Consider the following 22,188-nt stretch of genomic DNA (forward strand, 5'->3'; position numbering starts at 1 on the left):
CATACAGAGTTCTGCCTGTCTCGCACCACCAGTCTGCGTAACCCTTAAAGCGTTTCCCATTGGGACCCCTAGTGCCTGATGGAGGGAACGAGACGTTGTGTCCCTCTTGCCACAACACTGAACCAACCACTGAAATGGCCGGGTCTTTGGCTCAAGCGGCACTCCTTTTATACCGGTATGTCTGGGGGAGTGGGCTGCAAATTCCAATCCCTATTCATAATTTTCTTCTTCTTTCAGTTGCTCCTGTTAGGGGTCACCACAGCAGACCATCCTTGATCTGCATATTTGACTTGGAACAAGTTTTTTACACCAGATGCCCTTCCTGACGTAACCCAGTGGCTGGAAGACTCTCACATCTACGGGGCAATTTAGAGTCTCCAATTAACTTCACCTGCATAACCCCGTGCTGCCCCCCACAAGATGATGCCCCGGGCGGCTGCCCATGTCGACCATACCTAAATCCGCCCCTGAACAAAGGAAAACACGTTTTGGGCCATAACTCCTAAACCATGTTACAAACTCAGGTGCCTTATATAATTAGAATCCTTGGCACGAGACAGTTTTGTTTGGTATCTGATATAGTCCTAGGCTGTTTTAGAGCAGAAAGGTTGTCTGGAGTCCAAATATCAATAGTTATAAAAAAGAGTTTGAGCTTTCAATTCATAGTCGCAACAGTACGCTAAAACATTAGAAATAAATGTGGCCACTTTTACTTAAATGGTCATAACTCTAGAATGGAATAAGATACTTTCACCAAATTTGGGACACTATTGTACAATCTGAGGACACATGATAGAAGTTGTGTGCCTCTGCCTCTTGGTGACACTACAAAACTTAAAAATGTCTCTAATTATGGAACAGTTGATCGACTTGACATTTTGCATGCAGTGTCTTTGTTCAAGGTGCCATCTATGTCTATGAGGGCAGTCGCTTACCTTAAAAACATGGTCGCCATGGACAAATTTCATCAGCTTTTAGACAAGGTTAACAAAGGCCGATCAGAATGAAAAGTGGTGGGCTTATTTGTCTCTTGGCCAAAGAGGAACTTTTTATTCAGTGTGGCTATAAAAGGTTCAGAACAAAAATGTGTGTGGCACCCAAAAGCATATCACTCCAAAAGGACAACTCCGATTTTAATCAAATTTAGTAAATTCATGCAAAAAGGAGGAGATCAGACAATAGGCTGTACTATAATATCTCTGTGGTCCTGTTGGTTCTGAAAATTACAGCAATTTAATGTTGTCTTTCATGTTTAATTTAATGTGTCTTTTTAATACCTAATATCTTTTACATTTGTACTTAAAGGCCTTGAACGCTTGAACCATGTTATTTGGTGCTTGCCGCTATATTTAAAAGTACTACTTTATCTTTTATCACATGACAAATTTGAACTAATGGCATTTAGCATCAATGGCAAACTGCTCCAACACACTGAGGATGCCTACAAAAGTCATCTGGACTACTTTCATGACACTTTTATGTCCTTTTTGGAGCTAGATAGTTATTTAAACTATCTAATTTCATTGTGTGAAAAAGAGCAGCACGGACAATCTGCTAAAGATTTCATGGAAGAAAGAAAATACTCGAGGGTGAGTAATTAATGACAGGATTTTGGGAAAGTGAAAACTGTTTGGGAGAGATGCAGTATGGTGGAGTTGCATATAAAAGAAAGCACAATGGAGTGAGATGAAACACTGTTTTGAGAGACAGAGAGCGAGCGAGGTGACTTTGAGGATCTGGCTGCCACCTCATGCCAAGCATCTCTCTCTCTTTCTCTGTCACCTAATCCTCATTCCGAAAGGGTCGGTTATGGGAGCGCTTGTGTGAGGCGGGTCAGTTATCCGCTATCACAAGGCTTTAATCTGAGTGGCTGCCTGCACGCTGCTCTCCTAAACTGGCTGGCAGAGCGGTGCCAGGCGAGCAATGGTGGGCAGTGCCATCCCCGAGTGAGACAGCTAGAGGTTGTCTGTACATGGACGGGCACTTCACAGCTCGGCGGGAGGGGAGGAAGGGGCATCGCAGCAGCTGCTCGGGCATATGGGCAGAATACATTAAAAGAGCCCAAAAAACTCATGTGAAGAGAGAGAGACAAAATCCAGCCTGTGTGTGTGTGTTTGTGTGTGTGAGAGAGAGAGAGAGAGAGAGTACTTTTGTACAGTTATACACATTACAGGTTAGAAAGACCGATCTTGCATCATAATTAAAAGACCTTGAAGGATTCAAACAAAAATGGAAAGAAATTGGTTTGTTTCTCACCTAAAACCGATCGTATCACTTCACAAGACATGAATTAAACCACGCAAGTCATCTGGATAAACTTTATGCTGCCTTATGCTAATAAAATGAAGTCCCATTCATTTCTCCACCGTTTGACTTAGAGATGTTACATTATGGAAGTAAAATGTGTCGCAAATGCTTTTTTATGTTGGCTTTAAACTTAAGTAGCAAAACTCTTGAGTCGGTAAGTTTGATTAATTTCCACAAATCAATGAATCAATTCAAAACTCTATTTCAACAATGAATTTGCATCATAAACTCAAAAATGGAAGTCTCCCATGATTTTAACTGGTAAATGTATTGTTTATTACCAAGTATAGTTATTTATGTGCAATGAATGAAAATGAATTTCTTGCTTTAAACATTTAAATATACTACAATATTCTCTAAAGTGGAATATTTACGCTAAAATTACACTAATATTTATATAAAAAGTTGATTATTAACGCTAACTTAGAAACCTTTAAAGACAGACCTACCATGAGCTCTGAGGATTTTAATCAATGGTATATGCTTCTGTTGAAGCCATCAGTCCGCTTTATTTCAACTTAATTTGTTTTATTTGCAATTATAGAACTACACTACCCATGATCCTGAAGAGAAATCCACCAATCAGAGAATCACGTCTCTGCAGCTCCGCCCACTCCCATGAGGCACTGTAAATCATGCAGAGTCGCTCTCCCTAAATTCTCAAAATAATTATATATTTGAATATATCGGAAAATTTTGCAATAAACCTCTAATACAACATTTCAAAACTTATACTCAACAGTCATAGTTTTCAATTTGATTGCATCATTTGCAATGCTTCATGGGACTGTAGATCATTCTCTCAATAAATACATTTAAGTACACAGTCTTTTATCTTTTTGTCTGATTTTCAGATACTTTTTCACTTCAAATCAAAGTTTGTAATATTGTGATTCACCTCTGAGCGGGTTGGTTTGGTTCATGGCGCACAACTCTTTTAAGGATTAAATGAAATCCCTATGGTAAAAATATTTCCAGAACCAAGACTGCTGAAAAAGTGGATGTGAACCTTACGCTCTATTTAGCTGAAATGTTCCTGTGATTAAAAAATACAAAAATAAATATCAAGAAGTACCAAGATGTTGACCAGTGTCAAAAGGCATCAAATCTCAAGATAAGATGTTATATTGCCCAGCCAAAGGCCACTGAAACAGATGGTAAATAATTTAAATAAAAATGTATTCTGGGTAATTTAATATCTAAAAGCATATATTTAATGACAAACCACTTGTACATGTAAATCAGACATTTCATCATGTTAACCCTCATGTCAAGATAGAAACTCAAGGACTGAGCTCAACGAGATTTAAAGCTGTCGGTGAGCTGCGTTGGTCGATGTCTGTGCTCAATAATGATAAGGCCGGGTCGCTCTGATGAGCAAAGTTCATTTTAACTCAATCAACTGGATTTCAGTTTACCTAATCATTAACCTTGGATTCACACTTTCTCCATGTCTCCACATTGATCCAGTTACGAGAAACTATGTTTCTGGGTTTGCAAGGTTAACCTTAATGAGAAAAACTCAAAGCTGTGTGATATCGCCAACAAACAAACACATTCAATAAGAACAGCATTTGAGGATAGAAACGCATGCTGAATACATTAATTTGAGAATAAATGTTTGGATTCTTTGGAATCATGGATGAATTCTTCGGAGAACCAAGGATTCTGGCTTTGAAAGGAAATTTACAATTCTTACATATCAAACAAACACAGACAGAATTACACTTGTTGCTCATTGGCATTCCTGCCAACAATATTGTTGGCACTGCTACATCTTTTAATATATAGTCAGCTGCTTTTATCACAAAATAAACCATGATCACGACTCCAAAGGGGAGCAGACTGTGCTTATTACACGGTTACTTAAAGAAATATATATAGTACCTCACGTGATATTGATTTAAGATTAAGTGATCTAAGCATGGCAGAACAATTCAGAGCACAACTAAAAACAAAGTATAAGATAGTAAGGCCTGCTTTCTCATCTGTCTCGTTATAGCCATGATGTCATGCATTTTGGCTGAAATAAACGCATTTATCGAGGGAGTTTCCTCAGCCGGCGAACATCGCTTATTTCCTGACATGGGATGCGTATTGAAGCTGGGAGATCAGAGAGAGGAATCCCTGGGTCGCCAGTCCCTTATTACACTTCCTACAGCTTGATACACATTTATGAACCCTTCACATTCACAGCTTGTGTTCAACTATTTTCAATGTTTAAATGGCGTTATTTTATCACTAAAAAGTATTGGAGAGAAACAGTGTGACCATTTTGTTCACTTTTATATTGATGTTTCAGTCGATCAACTGTTTGATTGTGTGCTTTACATAAATTGGGACAAAACTTCATATCAATGACTGAGTGGACTGAGTGCTTTTAGGGAATTTTGTAAACCGCTTGCAACGTTTTCGTAACGGTTAGCTCCACACCTGTAATGGTGGGAGGGTGTTTGCTTTTCAATGATGTTAGCCAATCATAACAATGGGCGAGTTTTAAAGGTGAAGTACACAGAAAAAGGGTTTCAGAGGTCTAAACACAGGCTAGAAAAAGGTCACATAATACAACATTGTTTTGTAAGAAAAAAAATCTTGCATGTCGTGACCCTTTTAAAATTGACCAATACAATAAAGAGCTTTATTATCTGAGGTAAAGATTGGTGAATTATTTAAAATGTATTCTAGCAGAGTATTTATGATGTTGTGCATTATTTACAGATACTTCTTTATTTAAAGTTGTTATGATTTTATACAAAACACATTCAATGTGAACAATCCTTGAGTGTACAAACACACATGTCTATTCTCAGCTCACAGGAAGGGGAGACTGCTCCTCACGCTCTCCTTGATCCCATTCCGTCTGGAGTTCAGACGAGACCTCTGTGAACAGATGATCCCAATCCCACCCAACATCCTCCTACGGAGAGACCATCAAACATAGCATGAGCTTCAGAGAGACACAGGAGGATGAAAAGTGATGGAAAAGGCATTAAAGGAACATGAAAATGATGTTGTTATGCCGTTCTTTCCCTCCATGGAACATAGAAAGACAATATGTGAAGAATTTTCACAAAGCTCTTTTACATACAACTAGAGTTTTTAGTGACCGTGACTGCCAAGCTCCAAAAAGCACAGAAGGACACCATAAAAGTATTTTGTAAAGCGTGATATTCCGAGTCTCTGAAGCCTTGTGACGGCTTTTGGTTACGACACATGCGAGAACCAATGGATGTTTGTGTACAAAATTTTTAATGTGAATGAGATTTAACCATTTCAGTGGAGGAGACCATTATCAGTGAACTTAAATTTGAGTCTGTTACTCACACAAAGCTATCATATGACTATGACATGAGAAATATGGTCTCCTTGTATGATGCTTTATGACAGCTGTGGTCACTATGAACACTTGAGGTAGAAGAAAGAGCATCATTAACCTCATGCGACCCCGCTGTTCAAAACAATCTGCACTGTCATTTAAGAGTTAAACTTCACGTAACACAACAGCATGACATCGATTTCCATGAAGCGTTTCTACAGGCGCAGCGCCAACAAAAGTGCCTCTGGTAAGAAACATGTTTGGTCGTAAAGAGTTGTGTCTCTAGTTTCGTTTGATATCCCACTTTAAAAAATCCATAAATATATTTGATGTGTCAGCACACTGATAAACATGAAGTCCACATATGTGGGAAATGGGACCTTATTCCTTCAAAAGTTGAAAAGAAAAAAACAAAAAACAAAACATTTTGAATAATTTTCAACATGAACACATCTGTGGGTCATTTCACTTCATTTTACACATTGAGAATAGATGCATTCATCCAAAAGCTGAAAATGTGTCTTTCAGAGGCTTTACATGGAGTTATGATGAAAACAAGATGCATTTCAAACTGTTCTGAGACCAGTGCATTACAAGACAGACAGCACACTGGAGGTTAAGTAATTCACTAAATAGGGAGCAAGGGAGCATCCTATAGTTCTCTATGCAGTTAAGTGCGTTCACTCCTAAAATCTGATCAAAAGTTCAGTTTCAGGCTGCAGATGATGTTTGGATCACTCAACATGATAATCAATGAGACAATGATAATCAGTACATTGATTCACAATTTATAATGTATAATTTTTAGGGCTGTCGATTTAACGTGTTAATTCAGTGCGATTAAAGGTGGGGTATGTGATTTTCTTTTTTGACCATTTTTTCAAAATAACTTCAAATCCTATTCCTAACCCACTTACTGGCTGTAAATTAGAAGCACTGAAATGAAAATTAAGCAATTTAATCATCTGTGGAACGGGCAGGACTCGAAAAACTCCAGCCGATCATTTTCAAGACCATCTAGAATCATTGGACAGAAAATGTGTCAATCAAACGGTCGTACCATGCCCCCCTCCCCCCACCACCCTGGCGCGCGTGTCCCGTTCGTCATCAGCTGCTTTCAGATGGAGCGGCATTTACTACACAGAGCTGTAGTTCATCACTGACAAGCTGGCCAATTTACCCTTCATTATCACGGCCCAGCTTGTTAGTGAACTAGGCTCTGTGTAGTATACGCCGCTCCATCTGAAAGCAGCTGATGGCGATTTACTAATCAATGAATGCACTTTATGTTATGTGCTTTACTGACGAGATGCGCATAACAATCTCATCTGATAACGTTATATCGGTCAGCCCTATATTTAGCCATAAACTTCGGTGACAACCAGGACGTCCAATATATTTTTATATATTTTATATATATTTATACAATATATATTTACATTTCAAAAACATCAATTTTCTAACAATACTAATGATTTATGTGACTGTTGAATGTTAATAATATCTGGTGCAACTTACCGCTGAATGTTGTGCCATGTTGACGGTCTTAGCAGGTAAATGGTGAAACTCCAACCTATGCTAGCCTGGCTCGCTCTCGCGCATCTGAGTTTTCGCTCGTGCATGATTGCGCGTCCGTGGTTTTCGAATGGGTGGAGTCAGGGCCAGCGTTGGAGGAGAGAAGGTAGGACCTTATGAGTTGTGTATTTTCAAAATCTGCCGGCCGTTTTGCAAATCACATACCCCACCTTTAATTTAATTTAAAAAAACAAGTTAAAAAAATGTACGCAATTAATCGCAATGCCCCCGGATTGTAATAAGGAAGATTCCTGAGAAATACAAGCTTGTAGTACCACCTGTTTACTCCAGAGGGCAGTGAGTGAAAATTCAGACGTGGCAACGCAAACATTCGTTACGTTCTTGCGTTCAAAACACTTGATGGCGTGCAAATTTGAACTAAGGGATCTCAAGATGTGTTCTAAGTATTAAACTATATTTAATGTAACACAGTGACCTAAACATTTTATGTTTATGACACAACGCACCAGAGATGCTACACAAGCATGACTGATGGTTGTTGAAATTGACGGGTACTTAAACAAGTCCTCAAAATAAATCTTCAACTGATTGAGAAATTCACTTGTGAAATGGATTGCTGTGAACTGTATGCCAATGATTGACTTATGATCAATAATATGGTAGTAAATGATGCATTGTGTTCTAAAGCCGCTTTTTGTATTGACTTATTAATGATTGACTCTTCTGCCACACAATGTAATGCATTTTAATTATCTGAATATATATATATATATATATATAAAAAGATAACTATGTATATTTATTTCATCATTATATATAGAATTATTGTTATATGAGGGGCTTTCTCAGCAAATATTTGTATATGCGATTAATTAATTGGGACATCATGTAATTAATTAGATTTAAAAAATGTTATCGATTGACAGCCCATTTTAACATGGTTGACAGTGATTGGATGATGCTGGACATTACTTTGAATCAGAATAATTTATTCAGCTTCATCAGGTGTAATGTCTGTAACGTCTCAAAAACATGAATAATCAACACTCCTGAACACATAATAAATTATTTGATAAAAACAACCTGACTTTCTATAGCTTGGTATTAATTATTTCACAACTTAGTCCTGCTGTCCACATATATGGACATCAATTTTAAGGAAACTATTTGCTCTAAAATGCTGCTCTTGTTTTATTTGTATGCTTGTTTATTAGGTGCTACTAGTTACAGATTAAAAAGGGAAATGAAAAATGCACACAGCAGTCACACTCAGGTCTCAGGAGGTTAAAGCATTCTGCCTAACATCTTCTTTTGTGTTCCTCACAAGAAAGGAATCAAATGGGTTTGGAATGACTATTTTCTTTTACATTGAGGTGAGTGGACAGAGATGAAAAATGCTGACCCTCTCTCAAACGCTATATTTACACCAGCACTCACCTCTCTCACCTCCTGCTCTGAGGCTAAAACCTTCGTGAGAAGTTTCAGGTCGATTTCTCCATCCTGAAATATATTCAAAATTCAAACATTATCGAACAATTACAGAAAATACCTCATGCCACACACGAGCTCTGCTCCAAAATGTAATGACGATTTAAGGCATCACAAATGGCAAAAAGATTGGAAGGTTGTGCTGCTATCTAAGTCCATTCTTTGGGATAAACAGGCAACAAACTGAGTGAAAGAAAACATCTAATAGAGTCTTCCGAAGTGAAAAAAACATTGATTAATGGTAGACTGTTTGAAATCAGTCACTGGTGTAGTTTCATGTCAGTTATATTGTTGTCACGTGTCAGTCAGCTCAGAGAGTCGTGCTCAGTGTGTTTGATTTCTCACCAGTGTCTGAAAAGCAGAATACTTCATGAGGTCATTGTCCAGATCTCTGTAGGTCATCACCCTGTTCACCTGGATACTGAAAAACAAGACAATTCTAAACTCAACATACACACATTCTGGGGGAATTCATGAAGAATGAACTGCGACCGGTAATAGCACCGGTTATTTGCACGGCTGGTTTAGCACCCAATTCACTGAAGGAATTTTGCAGATCAGGCAATGGTGCAAACGTACCCACAAAATCGCTTTCTGATCACTATCTATTGGAGGATGCAGCAGACCACCATTATCTGACACACTTTGGCAGGACTAAACCGCATCACTGACTGAATCATCTCTTTAACATACCAAAATGACTGCACTACACGCCTGGATATATGCCAGGCCATAATGCTCTTCTCCATCATTTGATGAATTACTGCTGATCGATAGAAAATGTACATAAACTGCTCTTTTGAACAAAATTTGTGTTACCGCCTGCTTTCAACTAGTGTTATTGTGCGATGTAAATTGCATGGGGCAAGTTTTGTGATTGAAGCGCAATCTATAATGAGTCTAATTTAAATAGAAGAAAGGCATGTTTGTGTGGTAAGGAATGACAATGACTGTATTTAAATACTCAAAACGCAGCACACTTACAGCACTGATTGCACCTGCTTAAACAAAATTGCGAGTGGTTAGTGAATAAGATGCAGCTTTTAGCGCTGAAATACCACACGCAAATGTGGCGCAACTGTTTACTGAATTAACCCTCTGTTTTATCATGTTAACACTCAGATATCCAGCAACTTCACATAGCTATTCAATAAAATACAATACAAATGATTTTCAGCTGATTCCTGTATTGTTCTGTCATTAAAAATCTTTTATTTAATGGTACTCATTGTATTTTAAATATACTACTTTACATAGAGAAGGGTATTTAATATTACTATTTTGATTAAACCAGCAAATACACTCACCTAAAGGATTATTAGGAACACCTGTTCAATTTGTCATTAATGCAATTATCTAATCAACCAATCACATGGCAGTTGCTTCAATGCATTTAGGGGTGTGGTCCTGGTCAAGACAATCTCCTGAACTCCAAACTGAATGTCAGAATGGGAAAGAAAGGTGATTTAAGCAATTTTGAGCGTGGCATGGTTGCTGGTGCCAGACGGGCCGGTCTGAGTATTTCACAATCTGCTCAGTTACTGGGATTTTCACGCACAACCATTTCTAGGGTTTACAAAGAATGGTGTGAAAAGGGAAAAACATCCAGTATGCGGCAGTCCTGTGGGCGAAAATGCCTTGTTGATGCTAGAGGTCAGAGGAGAATGGGCCGAATGATTCAAGCTGATAGAAGAGCATCTTTGCCTGAAATAACCACTCGTTACAACCGAGGTATGCAGCAAAGCATTTGTGAAGCCACAACATGCACAACCTTGAGGCGGATGGGCTACAACAGCAGAAGACCCCACCGTGTACCATTCACCTCCACTACAAATAGGAAAAAGGAGCTACAATTTGCAAGAGCTCACCAAAATTGGACAGTTGAAGACTGGAAAAATGTTGCCTGGTCTGATGAGTCTCGATTTCTGTTGAGACATTCAGATGGTAGAGTCAGAATTTGGCGTAAACAGAATGAGAACATGGATCCATCATGCCTTGTTACCACTGTGCAGGCTGGTGATGGTGGTGTAATGGTGTGGGGGATGTTTTCTTGGCACACTTTAGGCCCCTTAGTGCCAATTGGGCATCGTTTAAATGCCACGGCCTACCTGAGCATTGTTTCTGACCATGTCCATCCCTTTATGGTCACAAAGCTTGAATCATTTCAAATTGGTTTCTTGAACATGACAATGAGTTCACTGTACTAAAATGGCCCCCACAGTCACCAGATCTCAACCCAATAGAGCATCTTTGGGATGTGGTGGAACGGGAGCTTCGTGCCCTGGATGTGCATCCCACAAATCTCCATCAACTGCAAGATGCTATCCTATCAATATGGGCCAACATTTCTAAAGAATGCTTTCAGCACCTTGTTGAATCAATGCCACGTAGAATTAAGGCAGTTCTGAAGGCGAAAGGGGGTCAAACACAGTATTAGTATGGTGTTCCTAATAATCCTTTAGGTGAGTGTATATCATCAATATGATATTGAATATATATTTGCTGGTTAAATCAAAATAATAATAATAATAATAATAATAATAATATAGTGCATTTAGAAAGTATTCAGATCCATTCAGACTTTTGCTAAAATGCTTTAAATAAAAAATGTTTCTCATCAATCAACACTCCATATACCCCATAATAACAAAACAAAAACCAGTTCCCTATCGAGAGGTCTCTCCTATTGCGTAAGTAGCTTACGCTATGGGAAAACTCTGTTTCTCGAGAAATATTGAAGTCTTTATGTAAACGCATTTGCAGCTGCACAGCAGACAGCATTGAGTGAGGCAGTTCGGTCATTGGCTGTGCTGCGGCAACTGCTCGAACCAATGACGGGCTGACTCTGAGCGTGCAACCAATGGGCGGCACTGGCGTTCAGCGCTCAGAGCCCGCCGAAATTAGCATAGCCAGGCTATATAATGGGCACCCCGTCATACGAGTTCCTTTAGATTTAATCTCCTTCAGCGAAGACCTCCTCTTCGCTGGATCCTCCGGATTGTTGGAGTCTTTCAGCCCGCCGTTGACAAGCCTACAGCAGGACTGCTAAGAGGACGCCGGCGCCTTCAGCCGCCTTGAAGCCTTCTGCTACGCCATCCGGCGCGCATCACTATATCATTTTTACTAAGCTACTTTGCAAGTGTTCGCCTTTGCGACACTTTTTGTATTTAGTAAAAGAGCAAATTCGAGGCGTTGTTCCAAATGCCTTCGACCTGCGCCTCGTGCAGAGGCCTTCTTCCTGACAGGGACCGTCACATTATCTGCACTCGCTGCCTGGGATCTGACCACGCAGACGGACCAGCACCCCTCCAACAGAGCGGTGGGTCTCATCTCGTTCGGCGCGCCAGGGGACGACGGTGAAAAGGATGACAGCCTTTCCAATTGGCGCTGCATCCGACGACTGGCCGGGCTCGGCCTTCGACCCCGCGCCGTCGACATTAGCGGACACGAGCACGGGCACCAGCACGGTAAGAGAGTTCGCTGAACGCTTCACTGCAGTGAGCAAAACGTGTAAAACATTACCCAGTCCCCTTACAGGCGGCTGGAAATGTCTGTACAGCAGTCAATGGGCCAGTCACAGAACTCGCTCACCTGCAATCAAATGCCGTTTTAACGGCAACACACAGAAATCACAAGAGTCATTTTCTGCCTGTGTCACTAAGGGGTCACGTGTCCACACTATAGTGCGCACTCCCACATATCAATACTGTCCAAACAGTGCCGAATACTTTCCCAGCTCGAGCTGGACGCCCCATAAATGTAGATCGTGTGCCTATTATCATGTATGTACCACTACACACAAGCACTGTTCCCACAGTTATAAACACTTCCCCAGTAAAAGCAGGAAATACTATAAATGTAGCGCGCGTGCCTGCTGTCCTGCACGCACCCCTACACAAAAACACTGTATGCATGGCCAAAAACCCCGCCGCTAGCGGGAGGCTTTATGAAAGTGGCGCGCGTGCCTACCACAGTAGATGCACCCCCACCCATAAGCGCTGCCCATACAGTTCCAAACAGATCTCTGGCTCACACCGCGAGCATCACAGATGCGACGCGCGAAGCTAAGAAACTCCCGCTAAGAGCGGGAAGCTTTATGGAAGTGGCGGCGTGCCTATTACAATGTATGCACCCCCACCCGTAAACACTGTCCTTTCAAACATTTCTCCGGCTCTTGCTGCGAGCATTACGGAGATAGCACGCGTGCCTGTAATCTCACACGCACCCCTGCACTCAACAAAGCTGCTCAGCGCGCCAGCGCCTCTGAGAGCTGTAAGCTCAGTGTTAGCACATTTTCTGCCTGTGTCACTAAGGGTCACGTGTCCACACTAAAGTCGCACTCCCACAGTTACAAACACTGTATGCATGACCAAAAACACCCGCGCCATGGCGGAGGCTTTATGTAAGTGGCGCGCCTGCCTACTGCAGTATATGCACCCCCACCCATAAGCGCTGCCCATACAGTTTCAAACAATTCTCTGGCTCAAGTCGCGAGCATCACAGATGTGACGCGCGAGCCAAGAAACTCCCCGCTAAGAGCGGGAAGCTTTATGAAAGTGGCGCGCGTGCCTATTACAATGTATGCACCCCCACCTGTAAACACTGTCTATACAGTTTCAAACATTTCTCCAGCTCACGATGCGAGCATTATGGAGATAGCGTGCATGCCTGTAAGCTCACACGCACCCCTGCACTCGGCACTCAACACGGCTGCTCAGCGCGCACCTGCGCCTCTGGGAGCTGTAAACTCAGTGTTAGCACAAGGCAATTTGCCGGTGGGGCCCATACGTCACTGCGACACGCCCCCAGCCAACATTCAGCCCATATCTGTGCGAGCAAAAGCCTGGGAAGAAATCCCCGACATGCCAAAATGGGTTTTTGAACATAATAAAACAGGGTTACTCACTTCAATTCGCTCGCAGACCACCCCGCTTTTCAGCGGTGGTCGAGACGAAAGTGTGGAAAGATGTGTCACATGTTCTACGCACCGAGGTGCTCAAACTGATAGAGAAGGGCGCTATAGAAACTGTTCCTCCCTCTATGAGCGAGGCGGGTTTTTACAGCCGCTATTTTCTCGTCCGAAAAGGACGGTGGCCTCCGCCCCATCCTAGATCTCAGACATCTGAACAAAGCTTTAATGATTCGCTCGTTCAGAACGTTAACAACCAAACATATCCTCGCGCAAGTTCGCCCGGGATTGGTTTCTATCAGTGGATTTGAAAGACGCTTACTTTCACATTCGATAGCGCCTCATCACAGGCCTTTTCTGAGATTCAGCTTTGAGGGACAGTCATACCAGTACACAGTACTACCATTCGACCTAACATTGGCCCCCGTACATTCACGCGAAATGTATGGACGCGGCACTTTCCCCTGAGACAGCGGGAGTCGCGAATACTGAATTACCTCGAAGATTGGCTAATCATAGCACAATCAGAGGGTCAGTTAACGACGCACAGATCTTGGATTATCAGCCATCTAGAATGCCTGGGTCTGAGAATCAATTTTGCAAAGAGCGTGCTATCCCCAGCCAGAATATCTCTTTTCTGGGAATAGTGCTAGACTCAGTGCAGATGACAGCGCGCCTCTCATCAGAGCGGCGCTCTCTATTCGACACCTTGCAACATCATTCAGAACGAGCGCCACGCCCCGTCAAACGATTTCAAAGAATGCTCGGTCTCATGGCCTCGGCATCAGCGGTACTCCAGCTAGGATTGTTGCACATGCGTCCTCTCCAGCGCTGGCTCAAGAGCCGTGTCCCCACTCACGCGTGGCGCTCGGGCCACTTTTTGATCAGAGCGAATCATGGCTGTATAAAAGCCCTGGCGCCCTGGAAAGCCGTCAACTGGTATCAAACCGGCGTGAGTCTGGGCGTAAATACGCGGAGAAAAATGATCAAGACAGATGCCTCCAAAATAGGATGGGGGGCCCTTTACGAGGGCAGGCCTGTATCCGGCTTTTGGTCAAACCCGGAAAAGCGCCTACATATAAACTGTCTGGAAATTAAAGCGGTCGCCTTGGCTCTCAGAGCCCTGCTTCCGTCCCTGAAAAACAAACACGTCCTGGTCCGAACGGACAACATGACGGTAGTTTCGTATATAAATCGCCAGGGTGGACTCAGGTCGAGCTCCCTGCACTCTATGGCCAGGGAGCTCATCTTATGGTCACAACACCACCTGCGCTCGCTGAGAGCAGCACATGTGCCAGGCGCCCTGAACCAGGGAGCAGACATGCTGTCCAGAGACAAGGTTCTCCCAGGAGAATGGTCTCTCCACCCCCTGACGGTTCAGTGGTTATGACAAAACTTTGGCGAGGCAGAGGTCGACCTCTTCGCCTCCAGGGAAAACGCGCAATGCCCCCTTTTCTTCTCAAAGAGCACGGACGCGCTCGCCCAAGTCTGGCCGAGCCGCCCCTTGTATGCTTTTCCCCCGATCACGATGCTACCTCAGGTCATCAGTCGGATCAGGGAAGTGAGATGTGCAGTGCTCCTGGTAGCCCCACTCTGGAACAACCAAACGTGGTTTCCAGAACTGATGCAGATGACGCAATCTGCCCCATGGCCGATTCTGTTGAGGCTAGACCTCCTCAGGCAGGCCAACGGGATGATTCTTCATCCCCACCCTGATCTGTGGGCCCTCCATGCATGGCCCCTCAACGGGTTCCCGAGAACCTCCCCAGTGGAGTTTTTGAGAACCATCACTGAGGCGCGAGCACCCTCTACGAGGCGCTTATATGCCCAAAAGTGGAAAGTGTTCAGTGACTGGTGTGATACCAAGAGCTTGCACCCCAAATCGTGCGAGATACCAAGTGTACTCGCCTTTTTGCAAGAGCTGCTGGAGGCGGGCCGCACACCCTCCACGCTCAAAGTCTATGTGGCTGCCATAGCGGCGTCACACAATCCTGATAAAGGACGTTCATTAGGGAAAAACGACCTAATCATTCGTTTCCTAAGAGGCGCTAGGAGGATGAACCCTCCTCGCCTCCCCTCGGTGCTGATCTGGGACCTGGCCACGGTCCTGGACGCACACAAGAGTGCCCCGTTCGAACCTCTCCGAACCGTGCACCTTAAACAGCTCTCGCTCAAAACTGCGCTCTTGCTGGCGCTCGCCTCAGTCAAGAGACTGGGCGACCTGCACGCGCTGTCATCAAGCGCTGCTTGCCTGGAATTTGGACCTAACGACTGCAGAGTTGTCCTTAGGCCAAAGCACGGGTATATTCCTAAAGTGCTCTCCACACCCTTCAGAGCACAGGTGATATCTCTGGCAGTGCTATCGTCCCCAGCAGACGAAAGCGACGCTAATTTACTCTGCCCGGTCAGGGCGCTCAGAGTATATTTGGAACGTTCTGCCCTGTTCAGACAGACAGAACAATTATTCGTATGCTTTGGCGGCCGCACTAAAGGTCTCGCAGTCTCAAAGCAAAGAATATCGCGCTGGATAGTGGATGCTATTGCGCTAGCTTATGAAGCCAAGGGCCTTCTATGCCCCTTAGGCGTCAGAGCTCACTCTACGAGGAGCATGGCCTCCTCGTGGGCTTGGTCGAGTGGGATACCCATTGAAGATATTTGTGCGGCGGCGGGCTGGGCCTCGCCTTCAACATTTATCAGGTTTTATAACCTACAGGTCTCCTCATTGCATTCCAACATTCTATCAGCCTGACTGTAGAATGGACTGGAGTATGTATATGCTGAGCATTATCTCCTCCCTTATAAGGTCCGTCTCTGACCGACTTAGAGGATTTTTTATGCATATCAGTACATAGAAAGATGCATTCCAACATTCTATCAGCCTGACTGTAGAATGGACTGGAGAATGTATATGCTGAGCATTATATCCTCCCTTATAAGGTCCGTCTCTGACTGACTTAAAGGATTTTTTATGCATATCAGTACATAGAAAACTCAGTACATAAGATATGTGCTTGTGTTTGCACTATGAGCGCCCCGCCATGGACCACCTTGGAAGGGCGCTCTATGCTCTATGCCGTGCTTGTGCTTGGTCAGTTCGCTTCAGTCGATTGAACCTAAAGGAACTCGTATGACGGGGTGGCCATTATATAGCCTGGCTATGCTAATTTCAGCGGGCTCTGAGCGCGCAAACGTGAGGCGCGCGCCCCTTGGTTTTGCGTTCAGAGTCGCCCCGTCATTGGTTCGAGCAGTTGCCGCAGCACAGCCAATGACCGAGCTGCCTCGCTCATTGCTGTCTGCTGTGCAGCTGCAATGCGTTTTACATAAAGACTTCAATATTTCTCGAGAAATGGATTTTTCCCATAGCGTAAGCTACTTACGCAATACTCGTTCCCTCCTCTCAGGGAACCGAGGTTACGTTAGTAACCGAGTCGATTTTTGATAACTTTGCAAATTTATATATATATATATATATATATATATATAAACTGAAATATCACTTTGACATAAGTATTCAGACGCTTTGCAATGACACTTGAAATTTAGCTCAGGTGCATCCCATTTCTGTGGATCATCTTTGCGATGTTTCTACACTATTTTGTGGCAAATTCAACTGATTGAACGTGATTTGCAAAGGCACACATCTGTCTATATAAGGTCTTACAGCTGTAAATGCATATAAGAACAAAACCAAGTGACGAGGTCAAAGGAGCTGCCTGCAGAGCTCAGAGACAGGATTGTGTCGAGGCACAGATCTGGGGAAGAATACAAAAACAATTCTTAAATGGAAGTTTGGAACAAACATGACTCTTCCTAGGGATGGCCGCCCAGCTAAACTGAGCAATCGGGGGAGAAGGACCTTGGTAAGAGAGGTGACCAAGAACCCGATGGTCACTCTGGTTGAGCTCCAGAGATAATGTGTGGAGATGGGAGAAACTTGCTGAAGGACGACCATCACTGCAGCACTCCACTGATCTGGGATTTATGGCAGAGTGGCCAGACGGAAGACTTTCCTCGGTGCAAGACACAATAAAGCACCTAAAGGACTCTCAGACTGTGAGAAACAAGATTCTATCTGTGCAACTCTGTGAAATTCCTTAAGTGTCCCAGTCAGAGCCCAGATTTGAACTCAATCAAACATCTCTGGAGAGACCTGAAAATGGCTCAGACAGTGCCCATCCAACCTGACAGAGCTTGAGAGGATCTGCAGAGAAGAAGGTCAGAATATCCCCAAAGTCCAGGTGTCGCATCATACCCAAATAGACTTGAGGCTGTAATCGCTGCCAAAGGTGCTTCAACTAAGTACTGAGTTAAGGGTCTGAATACATATGTCAATGTGATATTTAATTTTTTTATTTTTAATACATTTTCAGTTATCAAATATCTGGTTTTTGCTTTGTCATTATGGGGTATGGAGTGTAGATTGATGTGAAAAAAATAATAATACAAAAATTTAAAGTATTTTAGCATACGGCTGCAACAAAACAAAATGTGAAAAACATGAAGGGGTCTGAATACTTTCTGAATGCACTGTTTAATAATATTTATCATTATATAATAACTAATGATAAATACAGTACATAACAATAGCAATACTCCTCATTAATTTAGAGTGTACTCACACTCACATATTACTGGCGATCTGCACTATGTCCGAGCACGTTTAACCCCCAAAGTCTAGTTCATTTGACTAGTGTGCTCACTCCGTACTATGCCTTGGCCCGCTTGAAGAGGTGGGCTCAGGCACGGTGCGCATCTAGTGTGATCGCTAACCGTGACTGAGAACAGAACTCGAAACATGACGTCAATGATGCGAATGGGCAAAGGGATCACTTTGGTTCCTAGGTGCAGTGTTTACTGGAATTTTGGGCAGACAAGAGTATACAGGAACAACTGGATACAGCACAGAAGAATACACAAGAACTACGAGATATTTGTTCAAATTCATGACTATCAGCCTGACGTCACACCCACGCCCCTCTTAATTTCTTATCTGTTTGGTAACCATGGCAATTTCAGTTAGGATCTCATTTATGACAAAAACGATTACAGAATAACATTTCCTAAATGCATTATCTTAACTTCAGAGAGGAAAAGATCATTACAGAAGCACCTAACTTAGGACAACACTATTGGCGTACTAACTGAAAATTTTTTTGAAAGCCAATGGTTGCAGTCATATTACAATACTATGAAACATAACTATAGCACTGTTTAATTAGCAACACAAAACGCAGAAAAGAGATGTTGATGGTGGAATCCTTTTTGGAAGACCCAGATGATGTGCTGTGCTTTTAACACAAAATCCTCAAAATAATAAAACATGATAATGCAGTTATCAAAACTTGTATTTCTGCAGCCTTGAAATAAAAAGCGCGTCGGTTTAGTTTCTCCATGTCAATGTTTAATTCACAGCAGCCTTTTTCGCGTCGTTGGTTGCTTGGTAACAGACATGATAGTTGATTATCTCGAGGGAGCAGTTTAGGACTTCATAACAAGAGATAAGATACGATTCTGTAAGATAAAAATCTTAAATCAAGTTAGGATTTGCTTCTGTAATATGAATTTGTGAAGTCTTAACTGATCCGATCTTAACTTAAGACTAAAGAAGCTTTCTGTAATACGCCCCATGGTGACTAGTTCCTGACACAATCATCATTTGACATTGCTGATATACAACCAAATGAAAACATTTGAATGTGAGTTTCAGCAACATTGTTCCTATTTATGAATTAATTTAGACATCTTACATACTGTGCATCCCATATCTAATATGCCATAAACAGTGTGGATGTTAGGGGTCTCAAACTTAAATAAGCTGCGATCCACTAGCTTAGTGATATTCTCCATCAGGGGGCCATTTACAACAAATTCACATTAAAACTAAGTAACTTTGAATCCATTATTTTTTTTTGCCTTTGAAGAGCAGCATTCATTGATCATGAGGAAATGAAAATGCAATGAACTACATCAAGTCAAGTCATTTATGAGATGAGAGTCGGTTTACTGCTGATTATTGGTTGTATTGTTGGATACCTGGGTGGAGCAGCTATCTGCATCGTGAGATCTTCATCCTGAACCTCCTCGAGGTCTGGAATCACTGGGATATCTAGAAAACACAGGTGATATTCATCATCCATGAGGGTTTAAGACAGGACTGTTTATGTGCATTGCACCTGAAGTAGAGGGCTTTTTATAGATTGCTGTCATCAAATACATTTGTAGTAACAAACAAGGGATCTGTGAAAGGTTGTTCTTGGTGTTGAGGACTGAGCACTCAAATCCACAGCTAGCTAATTTTAGCTGCACACCTCAATTTATTTCATGATTTGTGTTGGCTAACCTAGCAGCTAATTTAGAGCAATAAAGTATTGACCTGACTATATATCATGTGAACAATTCAACGGTGCATTTGTAGTCAACCCTGCAGTAATTTGAAGAAAAACTATATGTGACAGTATTTATTGGAGCTAGGAGCAGAGACAGTTGTGATCTGTGCCCAGTTATAAGATCCTACAAAATGAACACCAAATGAGAGTTCACAAGTTCACTGGTTCATATAGTTCTGGAGTGCATTTTGGTAGACTGATTCAGTATGCTTACTATAATGGAGGGGTTTTAGCTTTTTCTTAGCGAATGAATGCATTTGTTCTGAACAGTCCCGTACTTGCCGGTTGGCTAGTAACTTTATTAGCAACTGCAACAAAATGCATGGTTTACATAAAATTTTAATAATAGTAATCTGAATGTCGTCAGATTCCTTTGGATGCTGTGACAAGTTAAAAGTAGTGGAAACTTTGAAAATCATGTCTTAAATTTCCTCTGTTTTGTTTTGCATTGCCCACCTGTTGTGCTTCCTCCTTGAGCGGTTCGAGGTTTGTTGAGATGTGCTGCCACCTATTGACACGGCTTGTAATAACAGATGTACTTCCAAGCTTGAATTGCTCATATGGTAGGAAAATCTGCACTTTTATTATGGAATTTAGATACGCGTCAGGGGGTATGATTAATTGCATTCATTATTTTAAGCGTTCATTTAGTGCAATTAATTATATAAAAAATTGCGTTAAAACATTTACGCAAGTATTCATGTTAAATCTTAATCATATGTTACATTTACACCGCTAATTATTATCTTACAATTAGGGCTGTAGATTTAACATGCTAATTCAGTGCGATTAATTATATAAAAATGTTTCCCAGGACAGTGTCTTTTGGTTTTGTACTGTTATTTTGAAGTTTAGTTTAGTTCCTGTTTCCTGTTTTGGTTTTTGTAGTCCTTTGTAGTTTCTTTTATTCTGTCAGGTTCACTGTTGTCTTTTGTTTTGTGCTGTCATTTTGAAGTTTAGTTTAGTTCCTGTATCCTGTTTGGTCTTTGTAGTCCTCTGTAGTTTCTTTTTATGATTGGTGTTCCCCTGATTGCTTCTCCTTCCCTGATTGCTTCCCCCAGGTGTCCCTCATTCCCTTGTTTGTTCCTCTTGTATTTAAACCCTGGTTCTTTGTTCAGTCCTTGTCGATCGTTGTTTGAGGAATGTTGATGTTTTGCTCCGTTGCCTGTCTTCCCGTTTGTTCATCCAGTTCCGTGTACCCTCGATGTTTTCCTGATTTAGTTTTGTTTTCCCCATGTGGAGGTTTTCATTTGTTCCTGTTTGTTTTGTGTCAACTTTAACGTACAATAAAACCGCGTCTGGATCCGCACCTCTCGTCTGTCTTGTCCTGCTTCCACACCAAACGTTACAGATATAAGGAATATTCTTACCATCAGAGCAATTTTAGTTTAAGTAACACCAGTTTTCAGTAGGGGGCAGTTAGCGAAACTCCAGATGTAATGGCAACATGCAGCTGTACAGGGATCAAACCACACTTTTGATGCATCCGAATATCTATATTTCTCTACTATATAGTATGCCGAAAAACAGTATGCCATTGGAGTAGTATGTCCGAAACCACAGTAGTCATGAAGCAGTAAGCAAAAATATCTAGATGACCTACTATTTCCGGCAAGATTCTGAAGTGCAGATCAAATGGACACTTAACGATCACATAATCCCTCTGGAGCTGAGGATATGTCACTTTCAAAACACTGGATTTAAAAGAATGGCAGTGAATCATGAGTCTCACAGATATTTTCAACTTTTAGTGTTATATATACCAAGATATCTGTTCCTGGTGCTGGAATGGGGCTTGTTTAACAAAACAAAACCAGAGCAGATCCTTTTCGCGGTTGTTGTTCTTACATCATATATTCAGGTCACAAGACAATGCCCACGTCCCCGGATGAAGTATGTCCAAAATCTATTCATACTACTCGCATGCATACCTAAAAGAACGTACTGTTTTGGCAGTAGATAAGTGCGTCCTTCATCAAATACAGTACATACTGTGACTACACTCTTTCAGACGCAGCTTCAGGCTTGATTGACACTAGCGATAACACAAGATGAGAATTTGTTATTGTTTAAACACTGAATGCGAAGGTTTTCAAGATGTTTTTCCTAAGTTTTAAACTACATTTAACTTGACACAATGACACAAAATGCTGCGCTTCTGACACAACGCAACCACAGTGACATGTGTACATTGACATGTTCTCAGAAAAGCCCTTTTAATAATTCTATCACAGATTTTAGAAATC

General features: G+C 42.0%; 1 protein-coding gene across 1 annotated transcript in view; it reads right to left on the reverse strand.

The window, feature by feature from the left end:
- Positions 1-3,518: 3,518 nt before the first annotated feature.
- The window catches only part of LOC127662088 (intraflagellar transport protein 43 homolog), a 47,583-nt gene continuing 28,913 nt past the window's right edge, over positions 3,519-22,188 (reverse strand). Inside the window, exons 6-9 of the mRNA XM_052153059.1 lie at positions 19,590-19,662; positions 8,993-9,068; positions 8,597-8,659; positions 3,519-5,224 (exon numbers count right to left, since the gene is read on the reverse strand). Of these exons, the coding sequence (XP_052009019.1) occupies positions 5,114-5,224; positions 8,597-8,659; positions 8,993-9,068; positions 19,590-19,662 (323 nt within the window). The 3' untranslated portion in view covers positions 3,519-5,113. The remainder of the gene's footprint in view (positions 5,225-8,596; positions 8,660-8,992; positions 9,069-19,589; positions 19,663-22,188) is intronic.

This window comes from Xyrauchen texanus, chromosome 22 (assembly GCF_025860055.1).
Source record: "Xyrauchen texanus isolate HMW12.3.18 chromosome 22, RBS_HiC_50CHRs, whole genome shotgun sequence".
NCBI lineage: Eukaryota > Metazoa > Chordata > Actinopteri > Cypriniformes > Catostomidae > Xyrauchen > Xyrauchen texanus.